This window comes from Neolamprologus brichardi, chromosome 23 (assembly GCF_056152115.1).
Source record: "Neolamprologus brichardi isolate AB-2024 chromosome 23, ASM5615211v1, whole genome shotgun sequence".
In the NCBI taxonomy this organism is placed as follows: Eukaryota; Metazoa; Chordata; class Actinopteri; order Cichliformes; family Cichlidae; genus Neolamprologus; species Neolamprologus brichardi.
In genome coordinates this window covers 13,738,447-13,751,394 of record NC_142125.1, presented here as the reverse complement: position 1 = coordinate 13,751,394, position 12,948 = coordinate 13,738,447, and the positions used below count along the sequence as shown (strand labels likewise).

The 12,948-nt window shown below is 41.5% G+C and overlaps 1 protein-coding gene across 4 annotated transcripts in view; it reads left to right on the top strand.

The window, feature by feature from the left end:
• The window catches only part of farp2 (FERM, RhoGEF and pleckstrin domain protein 2), a 30,432-nt gene extending 20,124 nt beyond the window's left edge, over nt 1-10,308 (top strand). The window contains exons 14-28 of one of the 4 annotated variants that reach the window (XM_087835611.1): nt 1,095-1,279; nt 1,531-1,620; nt 2,671-2,804; nt 2,982-3,063; nt 3,154-3,391; nt 4,022-4,152; nt 4,253-4,321; nt 4,412-4,501; nt 4,702-4,722; nt 5,652-5,734; nt 6,355-6,473; nt 7,267-7,406; nt 8,458-8,565; nt 8,648-8,799; nt 8,883-10,308. In XM_087835611.1, the coding sequence (XP_087691737.1) occupies nt 1,095-1,279; nt 1,531-1,620; nt 2,671-2,804; nt 2,982-3,063; nt 3,154-3,391; nt 4,022-4,152; nt 4,253-4,321; nt 4,412-4,501; nt 4,702-4,722; nt 5,652-5,734; nt 6,355-6,473; nt 7,267-7,406; nt 8,458-8,565; nt 8,648-8,799; nt 8,883-8,976 (1,736 nt within the window). In that variant the 3' untranslated portion in view covers nt 8,977-10,308. Of the gene's footprint in view, nt 1-1,094; nt 1,280-1,530; nt 1,621-2,670; nt 2,805-2,981; nt 3,064-3,153; nt 3,392-4,021; nt 4,153-4,252; nt 4,322-4,411; nt 4,502-4,701; nt 4,723-5,651; nt 5,735-6,354; nt 6,474-6,661; nt 6,826-7,266; nt 7,407-8,457; nt 8,566-8,647; nt 8,800-8,882 lie in introns of all 4 variants that reach the window. The other 3 variants (XM_087835612.1, XM_087835609.1, XM_087835610.1) reach the window with 3 other exon arrangements.
• The last annotated feature ends 2,640 nt before the right edge of the window (nt 10,309-12,948 follow it).

The following is a 12,948-nucleotide window of genomic DNA, read 5'->3' as shown; positions in this document are numbered from 1 at the left end:
TTGCATTGACTCATTAATATCCTACACTGACACCACTCCCTGGTGTGTTCCGAGTGTATCGCATGACACTCCAGGGATCCTGCTAACGTTATTAGAGGAAGAATTCGATATACAGCAGTTTTCCGTCATATTTGAGGCAACAGACGCACATGCTGTTGGGGGTTGGGTCGGACTTGTACACAAGATTCCTCAACCTAATTCCAGCTGAGTGCGAGTGTGTGTTCGCGCGCTCTGTTTGGACGGGCCTTGTGCCAAGTCATTCCACAGCAAACCCCCATCCTCCTGCTGTGGAGCCCAACGTCCGCTCCCTCTCCTCCCCTCGTGTCAGTCCCTGTGGTGGGGGCACTTCAAATAAACTATAAACAACTGTTTGCCCTCCAGACAGGCCGCATTCCTGATAACTCTTTGCATGAGCAATTATTTCCGGGTCGAGTAGTGAGTCGTGGAGCTGTCTTTCTTTTTCTTTTTTCTTTTTTTTTTTCTCCTCCCAGCCTTCCTCCCCCTCCCCCCCCCCCTCCCCCTCTGATAGAAGTGGAAGAACAGCTGTGGTGACCCATGACTCGGTTAAGATAATGGCCTGGCGTTTCATCTACTTGTTTTGTCTCCTGATTTTCTGTGCAGAACAAAAGCAGCAGAGCCGGTTCTCTGCCGTGAATCGAGCCTGTGTAGGTTACTATTTGTCGTTTGTCTTCCTTGTAGAGGGCGTTTGTGAGGGCAGGAGGGGGAAAATGTGGGAACTATTACTTGCCTTTGTTGCCTTCCCTTTATTTGTGGCTTGTGTGTGATGAACTTGGATTTGTTAGAATCTGTGGCTTTGTTTTTTTTTTTTTTCTTTAATAGGAAATGAGATAATTTAGGGGTGAAAAAATGATTTGGATGAAGATCAATTTTAATAGTTACATACAGTTTCTGAAGGAGGTCAACTACACGCAGAGGTCTTGGTTGTCTTAAGCTCCGCCCTGAAAAGCTCATGTTTAATCTGTGTAATTAGTTTTTTAACCCGTCTTTGTTTTTATCCTTTTTCTGAAATCTGACATAATATAAGGTGATATAAAATGCTTGTCTTTATAATTTTAATTTTCCCTCTTCCACAGATTCAGTGGTGGACAGCCCTCAGCTCTCCCCCGTCGCCTCCAAAGGTCCCCTCTGCCTGTCGCCCTCCTTCCAGATGTCGAACCTCAGCCTGCCGGGCCAGACCCCGTCGCCCCTGCAAAGCCCCATCCTGAGCGAGGTGGGCAGCAATGCCAGGCTAGAGGAGGAGGAGGAAGGCAGGAGGAAGGTACACCTCTTACATGCCAATCCTTCCAACAACCTGCCTCACAACCCTAAAGCACAGAGTACACACTCACTCAGTCAGTCCCTCTAATTAACAATGGGATGGGAGTTTTGTTTGGGGTTTTTTTTTTTGTTTTTGTTTTTTTTTTTTTTGGGGGGGGGTGTTTTTTTTCAGTGGAGGGAAAGTTAGTTTTTCTTAAAAGTTTTGAGTTTATTTTTGACAGCAGGAGTGTTAACTGATGTCTCTCACCGCAGCGATATCCCACCGATAAGGCCTATTTCATTGCCAAAGAGATTCTGACCACAGAGCGAACATACCTGAAGGACCTCGAGGTCATCACTGTGGTAAGTTTTTCTTTTGAAACTTTAAGGACATTTGGACAAAACCAATAAAAAATATATAAACAAATAAAAGCTGTAGGAGCAAAAATGGGTAATCAATCTGAAATTGTGTAGTTCTGCTGGGTCATGCATGTATGAACTTCTATTAACGTAATATTATTTTGCATAATACATGCACACGCAGTGTTTCCATGTGTAAAATTGAGTTTAACTCAGTAGTGTGTTGCATATTGATGATGCTAATTGTTTTGGATGTTTTTCTTGGTGTTTTTATATTACTGGGTAATTCAGGCTTCAGTCCTTAAGATGCGAAACTGGCGTCAAACCCTATAATTTATATTTTCTGAAGTCCAATAAAGAAATAAAAGGCCTTTTATTTTAAATGCCATACGATTGTTTGTAGAATAGTTTTGGCTATCTTACGAACACACTCACTTTCCCATTTCTCCTTAATGTATAGTGAGTCAGCGTGAGGTGCTTTCATAGGTTGAAAGTCAAATTTGGAATAAAAATATCCTCATGCTTTTAATTCTGTACCAATATATGACGATCGGGCGATAAGTGAGGGAGAGAGACGGACACTGGCATCAGAATGAAATCTCAGAAAGCCAGATGTGTTGTAACACTGCTCCCCTTAAAGGCATTTATGCTTGTAGTCAACATGTACTTTTTCTTGCATAGTGTGAATTAGCATGGCCTTTGTTCAGGGCTCTGGTGGCGTGTGCAGTGCTTTGGATTGATGGTTAATGAAGCTGTGATGAAACTTTGCACATGCAAACTTTGCAAAAAATTCAAGTTTAGTAAAATTTGCAATCAGGTTTCACTGGGGATTCAACACATGCAGTGTATATTTTCATTGTTACTGAGACAAAGTTTATCCTTCTTCAGAATTGCTGCCTAAATAACTGCCTAGAGATGAGATTTGCTTTTAGGAAGGACGCTGTGAAGAAGAGTTGGGACACTTTTCTTCAGTATCAGCAAGCGTTAAACCAGACTTGTCGTTTTCATTCACACCCATGTACTAACGGGACTTTTGCGTTTGGCTGCTCCCAGTGGTTCCGTAGTGCTGTGATCAAAGAAAACGCCATGCCCGAAGGCCTGATGACCCTCCTGTTCTCCAACATCGACCCCATCTACGAGTTCCACCGAGGTTTCCTGAAGGAATTGGACCAGAGACTGGCTCTCTGGTAGGTGCTTCTGGTTGTGGGTGTTCAGTGTACCTTGGAAGTTGGATTTCGTAATTGGGGAGTGACGTCATTGCAATTTAAAAAGTTCTGTGTTTGAGAGTGAGAGAAACACCATCTCATCAGGCAGGAGCTTCACTGAGAAGATAAACTCCGTACATGTGTCTTGTTTTTCCTAAGGGAGGGGCGTTCAAATGCTCATGTCAAAGGAGACTACCAGAGGATTGGCGACGTGATGCTGAAGAACATGTGTGCCCTTAAGGTAGGACAACTTCAGTTATTTTATCTTGTTTGTTTATTCTTTCACAATTGGCTGACAACCAGAGTGACCCGAGTCTCGTTTGGTCTCCAGGAATTCACCAGTTATCTACAGAAACACGATGAAGTGTTAACAGAGCTGGAGAAGGCCTCCAAGAGGCTGAAGAAGCTGGAGACGGTCTACAAAGAGTTTGAATTGCAGAAGGTCTGCTACCTGCCCCTCAACACATTCCTGCTCAAGCCCATCCAGCGACTCATGCACTACAAGCTAATCCTGGAGAGACTGTGCAAGCATTATTCCCCTGCCCACCGCGATTATGACGACTGCAAGGGTGAGTTTTCTAAAGCTTCTTTTACGTCATGACGGTGATGATAATACCCCACCATCTCACAGCATCAGTCCATTGTAACATTCAAATGCATCAACTAGTAGTAAGCAAGGGAACTGCAAATGGTAGCATCCAGCAAGAGCACATTGTCCCTCTGGTGAAGACCGCTTACTTTCACCCAATCAAGTATTCACAAGTTTATTCACTGCATGTGCATTATATAATATGTAGTACATTTGTATAATATGCATTATGGAAATGTACAGTTTATAAGGTGGGGAAAGCTGCAGTCAGCTGACACTAAAGAAGACGCTTGGATGAGTGACAAACGTTTCTCCCACTGAAAACGCGACGACTAACGCTATTAATCTGGAAATGCTTCAGTGTATTTACTATCTTAGATTGAGTGTTATCACAAGCAGGTTTGTAGTGAAATAGTCTAGTTTTATTCATAATTCTTTGAGACAAGATTAATAAATCATATATTAATGTGTAAGAGAAATATTAAAACTTTCAAAGGAAACGGTATTCATGTGGAAAATCATTTCCACTTTACTTGGTCGTCACTGTAGCAGGAATGTGATAAGTCTGTCATGTATCATCTTCTGGTTATTCATTTGTCTACCCATACAGAGGCTCTGAAGGAAGTGGCGGAGATAGCCACTCAGCTTCAAAGCAGTCTTATCCGGCTGGAGAATTTCCAGAAGCTCACAGAGCTGCAGAGAGACCTGATCGGCATCGAGAACTTGACTACACCAGGCAGGGTGGGTGCAGTGGCACAGAGCGAAGTGCAGGAAATAAGTGCATACAATCTAACAAGGTTGTCTTTTTTTATTTTTTTTTTTATTTTTATTTTTTTTATAGGAGTTCATTCGAGAGGGGTGCTTGTACAAGCTCACCAAAAAGGGGCTACAGCAGAGGATGTTTTTCCTGGTTAGTAAAAACAAAATTTACTTCCACTTAACATCTAAAGCTTCTAATCATTGTTAGCAGTTTTTAATCTTTGTCTTCTTGTCTTTTCAGTTCTCTGACATGCTCCTTTACACAAGCAAAGGTGTTACAGCAACCAATCAGTTCAAAGTCCATGGACAGCTGCCCCTTCATGGCATGATAGTGAGTCTACAGTCTCTTCTCTTAACCTCTGCCATCCCCCTTTTAACCATTAAAGCTCCCAATAAGACTCTGTAGTTAGGTTTACACAAAAGCTAACATCTCATAATCAGGTATTCCAATTCTTCTGACACACAAAGTGATGAGAAGGGAGGGTGAGGGTCTCCTAACTTTACATGTCTCTGCTTTGCTCCTGGCTGCAGCTTATAGTGTTGGATGCGCCGGTAAGTCCTCTGAGCTTTGCCAGCTTGGATGCCCAAACCCGACCCTTCTTTCCTCCCATGCCTGTGTAGACAAAGCAAAAAGCTCATCTTAAGACAGTAGATTGCATATAAAAAGAAATGGAAATAGCCTCAGCTTTTGAAACATGAAGCCAACGTATAAAAGCCTAAACTTGCATTCTTTCTTATGGCCAGCGGGGGGCAGTGATTCTGATTCCAAAAAGAAGTAACGCTGCATAGAAATCTGAGAAAATGAGCCTGCTTCTCACTTATGACAGCATTACACACTCCCGTGTACCTAATACACATGTTTACTAAATTATCAGCTATTTTACTTTAAATGAGACTTGAAGAAGAATTCAGTGTGACTACTTTGTGATGATGATAATAATAATGGATTGGATTTATATAGCGCTTTTCAAGGACAAGTTTCATGGACAAGTTTCTGCTGGTTTCTCAGTCAGATCCACCCCTCCATCATCTGTACAGGTTCAAAACACTGAGGTGGTGACTGCCAAAATGATCACAAATCAATGGGTGATGTCTTAATGGCTACATCCATTTTTTTTAAAATTAAATATACAGTGTTTACTCAAGACACACAGACATGTCGGCCTCTGCCTTTCATAACTTCTCATAATTCTATATAAATCAGCAGGGCATGGTGATGTGTGTTTTGACTTGCACGTGGATATCATTAGGATATAAAAGATAAGATGACCCCACCACAGTTTACCTCCAGACACATAGATGCTTCAGTAGAGGCTCTTTGCCAAGTCTCGCTGTGACTCCAGACGTTTTACATTTGTTCTCCCTTTCTGCTCCTGATCTGAAACCATTCATGATGAAGAAGGTTATTTGGATTACACCCGTTTCCTCTATCTAGCTTGCATTTTTGTTTTCTTTTAATCGTTTCCTTTTTCTGCTTGTAGGTAGAGGAAAGTGAAAATGAATGGTCGGTGCCTCACTGCTTCACTATTTACTCTGCTCAGAGGACCATTGTGGTGGCTGCCAGGTAAGACTAGGAAGGGGAGAAGTTGGAGTAGTGGCATGTGACTGTGCATGCAGTGAACAGCACATTTGTGTGTATCATGTACTTCCACAGTCCCATGTAACTATTACCATCACAGATAAACATCAAATAAATGCAAGTAAATCTAATGCAGATCCAAACAGGTGTTCTAAGTGAACCTTCGGCAAACACCAGGTGCCCCAATCCAGTCAAATACTGCTCCTTTTATTGGCACGAGTGATAAATATGTGTGTTCACTGTAATATAAACATCATTACCTGAGCCATCCACTGTAAACTTCCATCAGTGTACGAGTCATGTTTCTGGTTTGCCTTGACCTGCCCTTGTTAATATAGTAGTCTGAATACTTGGTGGGTTTTTCCTCCAAGTAAAGTGTATGTTATTTTTGGCCTGTCAGACTTCATTGGCCACATCACCACATTCTTAGATCTCTTAAAGTTCTTATCGTCTCGATTAAAATCTCTACAAATTCAGGCCAAAAGCACAGAAACAAAGAACGCTGCTATAATAAACTGGAAGTATCCCAATAATGGGTTACATCATCCTCTGTTCTCTCTAAAAATGTGTGCGCAACGCCGTAATGTGTCTGTTTGTGATTTCAGCTCTAAAGTGGAGATGGGAAAGTGGATTGAGGATCTGAACTTGGCTATCGACATGGCCAAGAAGTCTCAAGAGAAATCCAGCATCTTTCTTGACGCTGGACTCAGCGATCGCTCCAACCGTAAGTTTTCTTTAAACTCGATACCTACACAGCCTTGAGTGTAAATGTGTTTTTGTGGCTATTTTGCGTTTTTTCTCAGCTTAGTGAGCAGAAAATCCCATTTGGACACAAACACCCCAAACGTGCTGTTAATCCCTCCCCCTCCTCTCCTCTACACAACTTCCTGTCCTCCATCCTCCCCCCCTTAGGGTCGTCCGACGAGGTTTCTCTGGAGCAGGAGTCTGAGGATGACATGAATTCCTCCCGCACTTCACTGGACAAGCAGACACACCACCGTGCCAACACAACCATGCATGTGTGCTGGCATCGCAACACCAGTGTGTCTATGTCTGACCACAGCCTGGCTGTGGAGGTACTCCTCCCCTGCCCCCAATTACATGCAAACACGGCCATTTACATACCCCAGCATGCACACAACACACACCAACAGCACGTACGTCAAACCTCCCATCTTCATACCAGCATCAGTGGAGTGAGCGGAAATGGCTTTGCATTCTGTTTTCTTGTGAACCCTTTAACGCCTTTTAAATGCTCTTTTTTTTTTTTTTTTCCACCTTGTTTTTCCATTTTAAGTTCTTTAAGGCTCTAACAGTCAATTTCTCCTTGATAGATCATCTTCTGTTCTTTATGTGCATGCAAGAACCTTCCTCTGACACTGGCTTTTCACCCCACAGACCTGAAGGATTTCCTAACATGCTCTTCTTTCCACTTCTCAGAGCTAACATGCTAACACTTTTTTCTGCACCCTCTTGTTCCTTTTTCCCCGCCTCTCTCTCTCTTCGACCTCCCTCAGTCTTCGGTTCTCCGGCTGTCTCACCAGAACTTCCTCCTCGCTATCTCCTCGGTCAGGGCCAAAGACCAAATACCATCACACATGTTTGCTGGTACCGAAACCAGAACCTCTCTCTCACTGATTACCTGCGCATGAACCAGGTACTCGATCCACTGACCCGGAAGAGAATACTGAGCTACACAGTGACTGTGTTCCCTCCCTAAAGTCATAAGGAGTTAGAATTGATGAACACTGATGGTGGAATTCCAAGAAATACAAACATCTAAAGTGTTTATTTGTTAATTTATTGCTAGAATTACTACTTTGTGTCCCAGGAGATGCATTCAAAACAAATTAAAGTCTCCATTTCAGTTTGGATCTTCCTACCAAAACAAATAATGTTAAATAGAAGAATTATTAGAAGTAAAGCACGCAAAAATGAAGGCAACACGAGCATTTAGATAATGAAGAACGGAAAATGCATATTTTAAATACCAGATTGAAAAGTTGGAAGCAGAGCGAAGGAGCCAGGCTACCTCAGGCTGTAGAGCTTGAGACTCAGCTCCACGGCTAATTCTCCCTGTTGAGTAGACTCCTTAGTGTACTGAATAGAATTATATAAAAAATTTAACAGAAGCATGAAAGCAAAAATGGTTTGTTTTTAAGGTTTGGGTTTTTTAAATCAAAATCTGAATCAGAGTTTAAGCAAGAACTGATATGCTCATGCTTGTATCTCTCCTCGGTTGGACTAAGATGGTGGCGATTTCAAATTTTTAGATGCAAATCAGAGCTGAGCTGAGTGTTGGCAAGCCAGAGTTTACTGTGCCAGGAAGGTCTCTCCTTACCTGGTTAAATCACCATGGTAACGCTGAACAAACTGAATGAATCGTCTTCTACTCGGCAGCTAACGCAGAAGCACATTAGCAAAACCAGCCGAGTTACAACCACTTGTTGATGAAACGCAGGGTTAGTGAGGCCGTGTATCACATGGACATGCATGAGCAAAACAAAACTACTCTGTTATAATTACTACAGATCAAACTCCACCTTCAGAGCGCCAGCATGCATTAACTCTTTCACCTTAGAATTAACACACAAACGTGCATTATCTACAGATCACATGAATGAAACTTTAAACTCCAGCATTAAATCCATTTAATTTTAGCAATCATCAGTGTCTAACCTTGTTCCTTTCTCCTCTTTCCTCTGTAGAACCAGCTCTCGGGTTATCTCCTGAGGAAGTTCAAGAACAGTAACGGTTGGCAGAAACTCTGGGTCGTTTTCACCAACTTCTGCTTGTTCTTCTATAAGACACATCAGGTCAGCCCTCATAGATCTCCGACAGAGTTCGAGCCCACGTAAAAGCACGTCACTGAGGTGTCTGTCGATGTCTCGTTTGCAGGACGACTTCCCGCTGGCTAGCCTTCCACTGCTCGGCTACACGGTCAGCACGCCCGAGGAATCGGACAGCATTCACAAGGAGTATGTCTTCAAACTTCAGTTCAAGTCTCACGTATACTTTTTCAGAGCAGAGAGCGAGTACACCTTTGAAAGGTACGTTGATTCAGGTCAGTTGATTCCTCCAACCGTGCAGTTCTTCATCCGTCAGATTACAGTAGCATGTTTGCTCTTCACAGATGGATGGAGGTGATCAAAAGTGCAGCCAGCACTACAGGCAGGATGAGCCTCCTCATACCTAAAGGAGGTCCCATGGAGATCAACGGAAACTGAAATGAGCGTCGTGTATCTGGAGGCTGGGCCTCTGGGGCATCAGAGACTTGTCGGTGTCATTTCTATGTGAAATAGACATTTAAACATTAACAAATGAAAGATACTGCCAGTTTCAAGTGTTAACATTTTTCTTCTTGATTCTAATGGTCTCTGCATTTTGCTTGATTAATGATGTAAATGGTAACATTTTTCCCACTATACAGGATATAATGAAAGGGAGAGGTGTACATTATGAGCTTTTTTTTTTTTTTTTTTTTTCCTGCATATGTTGTCTTCTTGTTTCTTTGATCGCATAGACTGATGGGAGATGCTGTTTTTATGGGACCAACACAAAGGGCTTAAATTCAGGTTTTCTGAAGGACTGAAGCTTTACTGGGTACAGTACTGTACCGGGACTGACTGGGATACAGAAGAAATACAGTATGTGGGAAATGAAGGTACTGCAAATTGTATGTGCTCTCTAAACTGTACTTTGAAAGCGCTGAGGGCATTAGTGAGGAAGAGGTGAACGGGAAGGTAATGAGATGCTGAAGCAAGTGGGAGACTCGAAGATTTGGGAAGTTTTAGGGAATTCACGCTGCTGCGAGGAAGCAGGATTTGTTTCTATACTCTGAGGCCAGACCTGATTGCTTTATTTGCTCCGAGTGGGAGAATGCAATCAGTGTTTGAAACTTTTAAAAGGGAGCTGTTGTGTTTTATGCGCCTGGTTAGTTAGGCAGCGTTAAGGTCAGTCTGGTGCTACAGTTCTCTCTTTTAATATCTCATGTTTCCTGTTTTTATGACCCATAGGGATTAACTACTTGAGGACATGCTGTGCAACAATTTTTTTTCTAGTGTTTACTTTGTGAAATTTGCAGATTTTCCTTCTAAAAGCTAAAGAGAACATATTTTTAAGTAATCGTTTGAGGATGACTTGCCACATGTCAGACTTTTACACGAATGGGAGCTGCACAGATAATGTAGCGTTTTACATGAATCCATGGTATTATTTGGTTTATATATTTTTAAGAAGACTGGAATCTTGTCACTCTGTGTGTGATGTGTTTATATATATTTTTTTGTGTGTGTGTTTGTGGTGAAGCCAAGCGTGCAGTCCTACTTGCACCTCCCTCCCCACCTCTGGAGCTTAAAGAGAAAGTGATGATGGAGGTAATCTCCGAACCATCAGGCATTCTGTGCGAGTAAGAGGCAGACTCTGCTGCACACTTAACCAGTATGTTATTCCTATTTATTGTGTAGGATGTCGTCAGGGCCAGGCTCCTGAATACGCTCATGTAGTCTTCATGTTATTCCATTTAAAAACCTAACAAATAAAGCATAATTTGAATCGGACTTCTTGTGGCTTTGTGCTTACATTGATGCCCGTTTACTACTTTACGTTTAAGACATCAGTTATATGTATTTGGTTCAGTTGACCTAATAAAGTTTGCCTCATTTACTGTCATGTGTATATTGTTTCAATGGTGAATGCTCAACTTAAAAATACCTAAATGTTTTCAAAAGTTACGCTGTGGGCACAGAAGGCTCTCCCACCTAATGATTTTTCTTGTTTAATCTTTATTTACCCAGGAAGTCTTAATCTCTTTTGCTGTCAAGATAAGCAGCATGGACCCAAGTACACATTGCATTTTCAAAGCAACTGAATTTACTTTTTCTGAAGATGTGAACTTCAAAGAAATTAACATCACTGCAATAAACAGCCACCCGAGCTTCATATTCATATGGCTGAGAAATCCTGTGCAAGTATGAGAGCATGCACAATCTGTACAGATGTCTCCAACCAAGGTGGAGCTTTGGCTCTGTTTTGGAAAAAAAAAAAAGTCACCATTCTGCTGTTCAAACCCCCTTTCAAAAATCAACAGTTAAGAAGGAAGAAAGGCTTTAAAGGAGGAAGAGGAGGACCACAATTATTTATTTTAGATGCAGGATGAACTCTGGGGCTGCCCCAAGGCTGAATACAAGATAAATTTAAATTATTTTTAACACTGCATCATGCAAATCTACTGCAATAACCCCCAAGAAATTAGCATAATAGTTCCCCTTTATGATCATCTCTAGACAAGTTGCACAAAATCTTCACTTCCTATAAAAGTCAGCCCATCTTTATGCAACACTAACATTTGACCAGACTAGCTTTTGAAAGCATTGAAAGAAATTCTTCATTTGTCTCTGAAATTACTTTATTAAATAGAGTGGAACTTATCTAATAATGGTTTTCTTGTAGGGTCTAAGTACATTTTAATATCTCAGATCTGTTGCTTTACATAATGAACATTAGATAAAACCTTAAGGTCACATATGACTACTTGTAAAAATTGAATATAAAAACATAAGGAGGCATTTAACTGTACATAAAACCAGACAAAAAGCATCTAAAGTGTTGGGATGAGAAGAGGTTTCACTTGCATGTTGCCTAGTTAAGTGCACATTATCCACAAGTAACCAAACAGAAAAATGTGTCAAGTTTCACTGAGTAATTTCAAAATACAGGTATCATTTATAGAACTGACATAATTTATATGTACAAAACAAAATGTTTTAGTCTTGATTTGAGACTGAGACTGTCAGAAAATAAACACACAAAATTAAAACTAGCGTGACAAACTAGTTCCCCACAGCTACGCTGATCACGGCATGTATTTTCTCATATTAACTGCTGGATCTTATGCCAGACTTGGCTGAGCGAGACGACTTTGAAACATGCAGAATTTCATAGTTTGGATTTCAAGGAACGAGCCACATCCCCCATTAATCAAATTAAGCATTTGCGCATGTATAGATAGGATAATGAGGTTAAACAACATATTTAAGAAAATGCCAAAGAGGAATAGTGAGCTGGAAGTGTAGCCTTTACTTTACACCTGACTGTACAGCAGTATTGATGAGACTGCTGCTCACCTGAGAAATAGCATCAGATCTGCACAGCTTGCATAACCTGAACCACAACGACGGTAAAATGTACACACTTTGTGCTGGACTTTTTGAAGATAAAGAAGTTCAGGGTGAGACTTGCAGTTTGGGGAGTTGTTTTTTTTTTTTTATGTCTCATGTATTACAGAGGATCTGCAAAAAATAATGCCAGTCAGTCATAAACAAAGCAGGGCATTCCTCAGGCTTGTCCAAACAGCACTGAGCAGTGGGTGTGGTGTCTTCCCCAGAAATGCTGATACTGCTCGTCTGCCAAGCTGATGTGTTCAAACATTTTTCTGCTGGGGAGTGGTGAAGGCGTGTCTCCTTTACTTTTCAGACAACAATGTGCCTCCACTTCGGAAGGGTCTTTGTGGCTGTCAGTAATGATGACTGAATTAGTTCTTGTTTGATTACCTTTGTCGCGAAGTTTTTTTTCATTTTCTTCACTTCACAACCTTTATCTGCATTAACACAGAGTTCTAAGATTACAGCTTCTGATTTCTGCCTTGATAAACTGAGTAAAGTGGTGCACCGTGTTGCTTTCTTTATCACGGCTAACTCTTATCTGTGCTGGACGACTGTGTCACAGAGGGTTCCCATAAAAAAGTGACCTCCCTCATTTGAAGTACATTATGAAAAAGGCGGACACCGTGTGACTTTGAGCTTATCTCCTCCTGTGAAATGTACAACAACAGCTGTGAGTCCACCACAACCACCCAGCCCCTATTTGGTTTAAAGGAATGATTTACTTTTGTAAGAAATGTGTGCCAACCTGTTTTCTTGCTGAGCTGGACAAGACGCTTGACGTGAACCAAGCTTTGTGTTTGTCGTAGCCAGAAACAAATCAGATATATTCCCATCACTGGACATACTCCAGTCGATGACGATACTGCCTGCCACTTCTGGCTGTGAGATCTCTAGACAAATAACCAAATCAACACTTTGTGCACTCAATTAAAGATTAGAATGACTTTGTAGTATGTTGTACTGACAATCTGATATATAGTTTTATGTGAAAATGGCTCTAGTGAGTGCTAATGTTATCTTGGACACGGCAAGGCT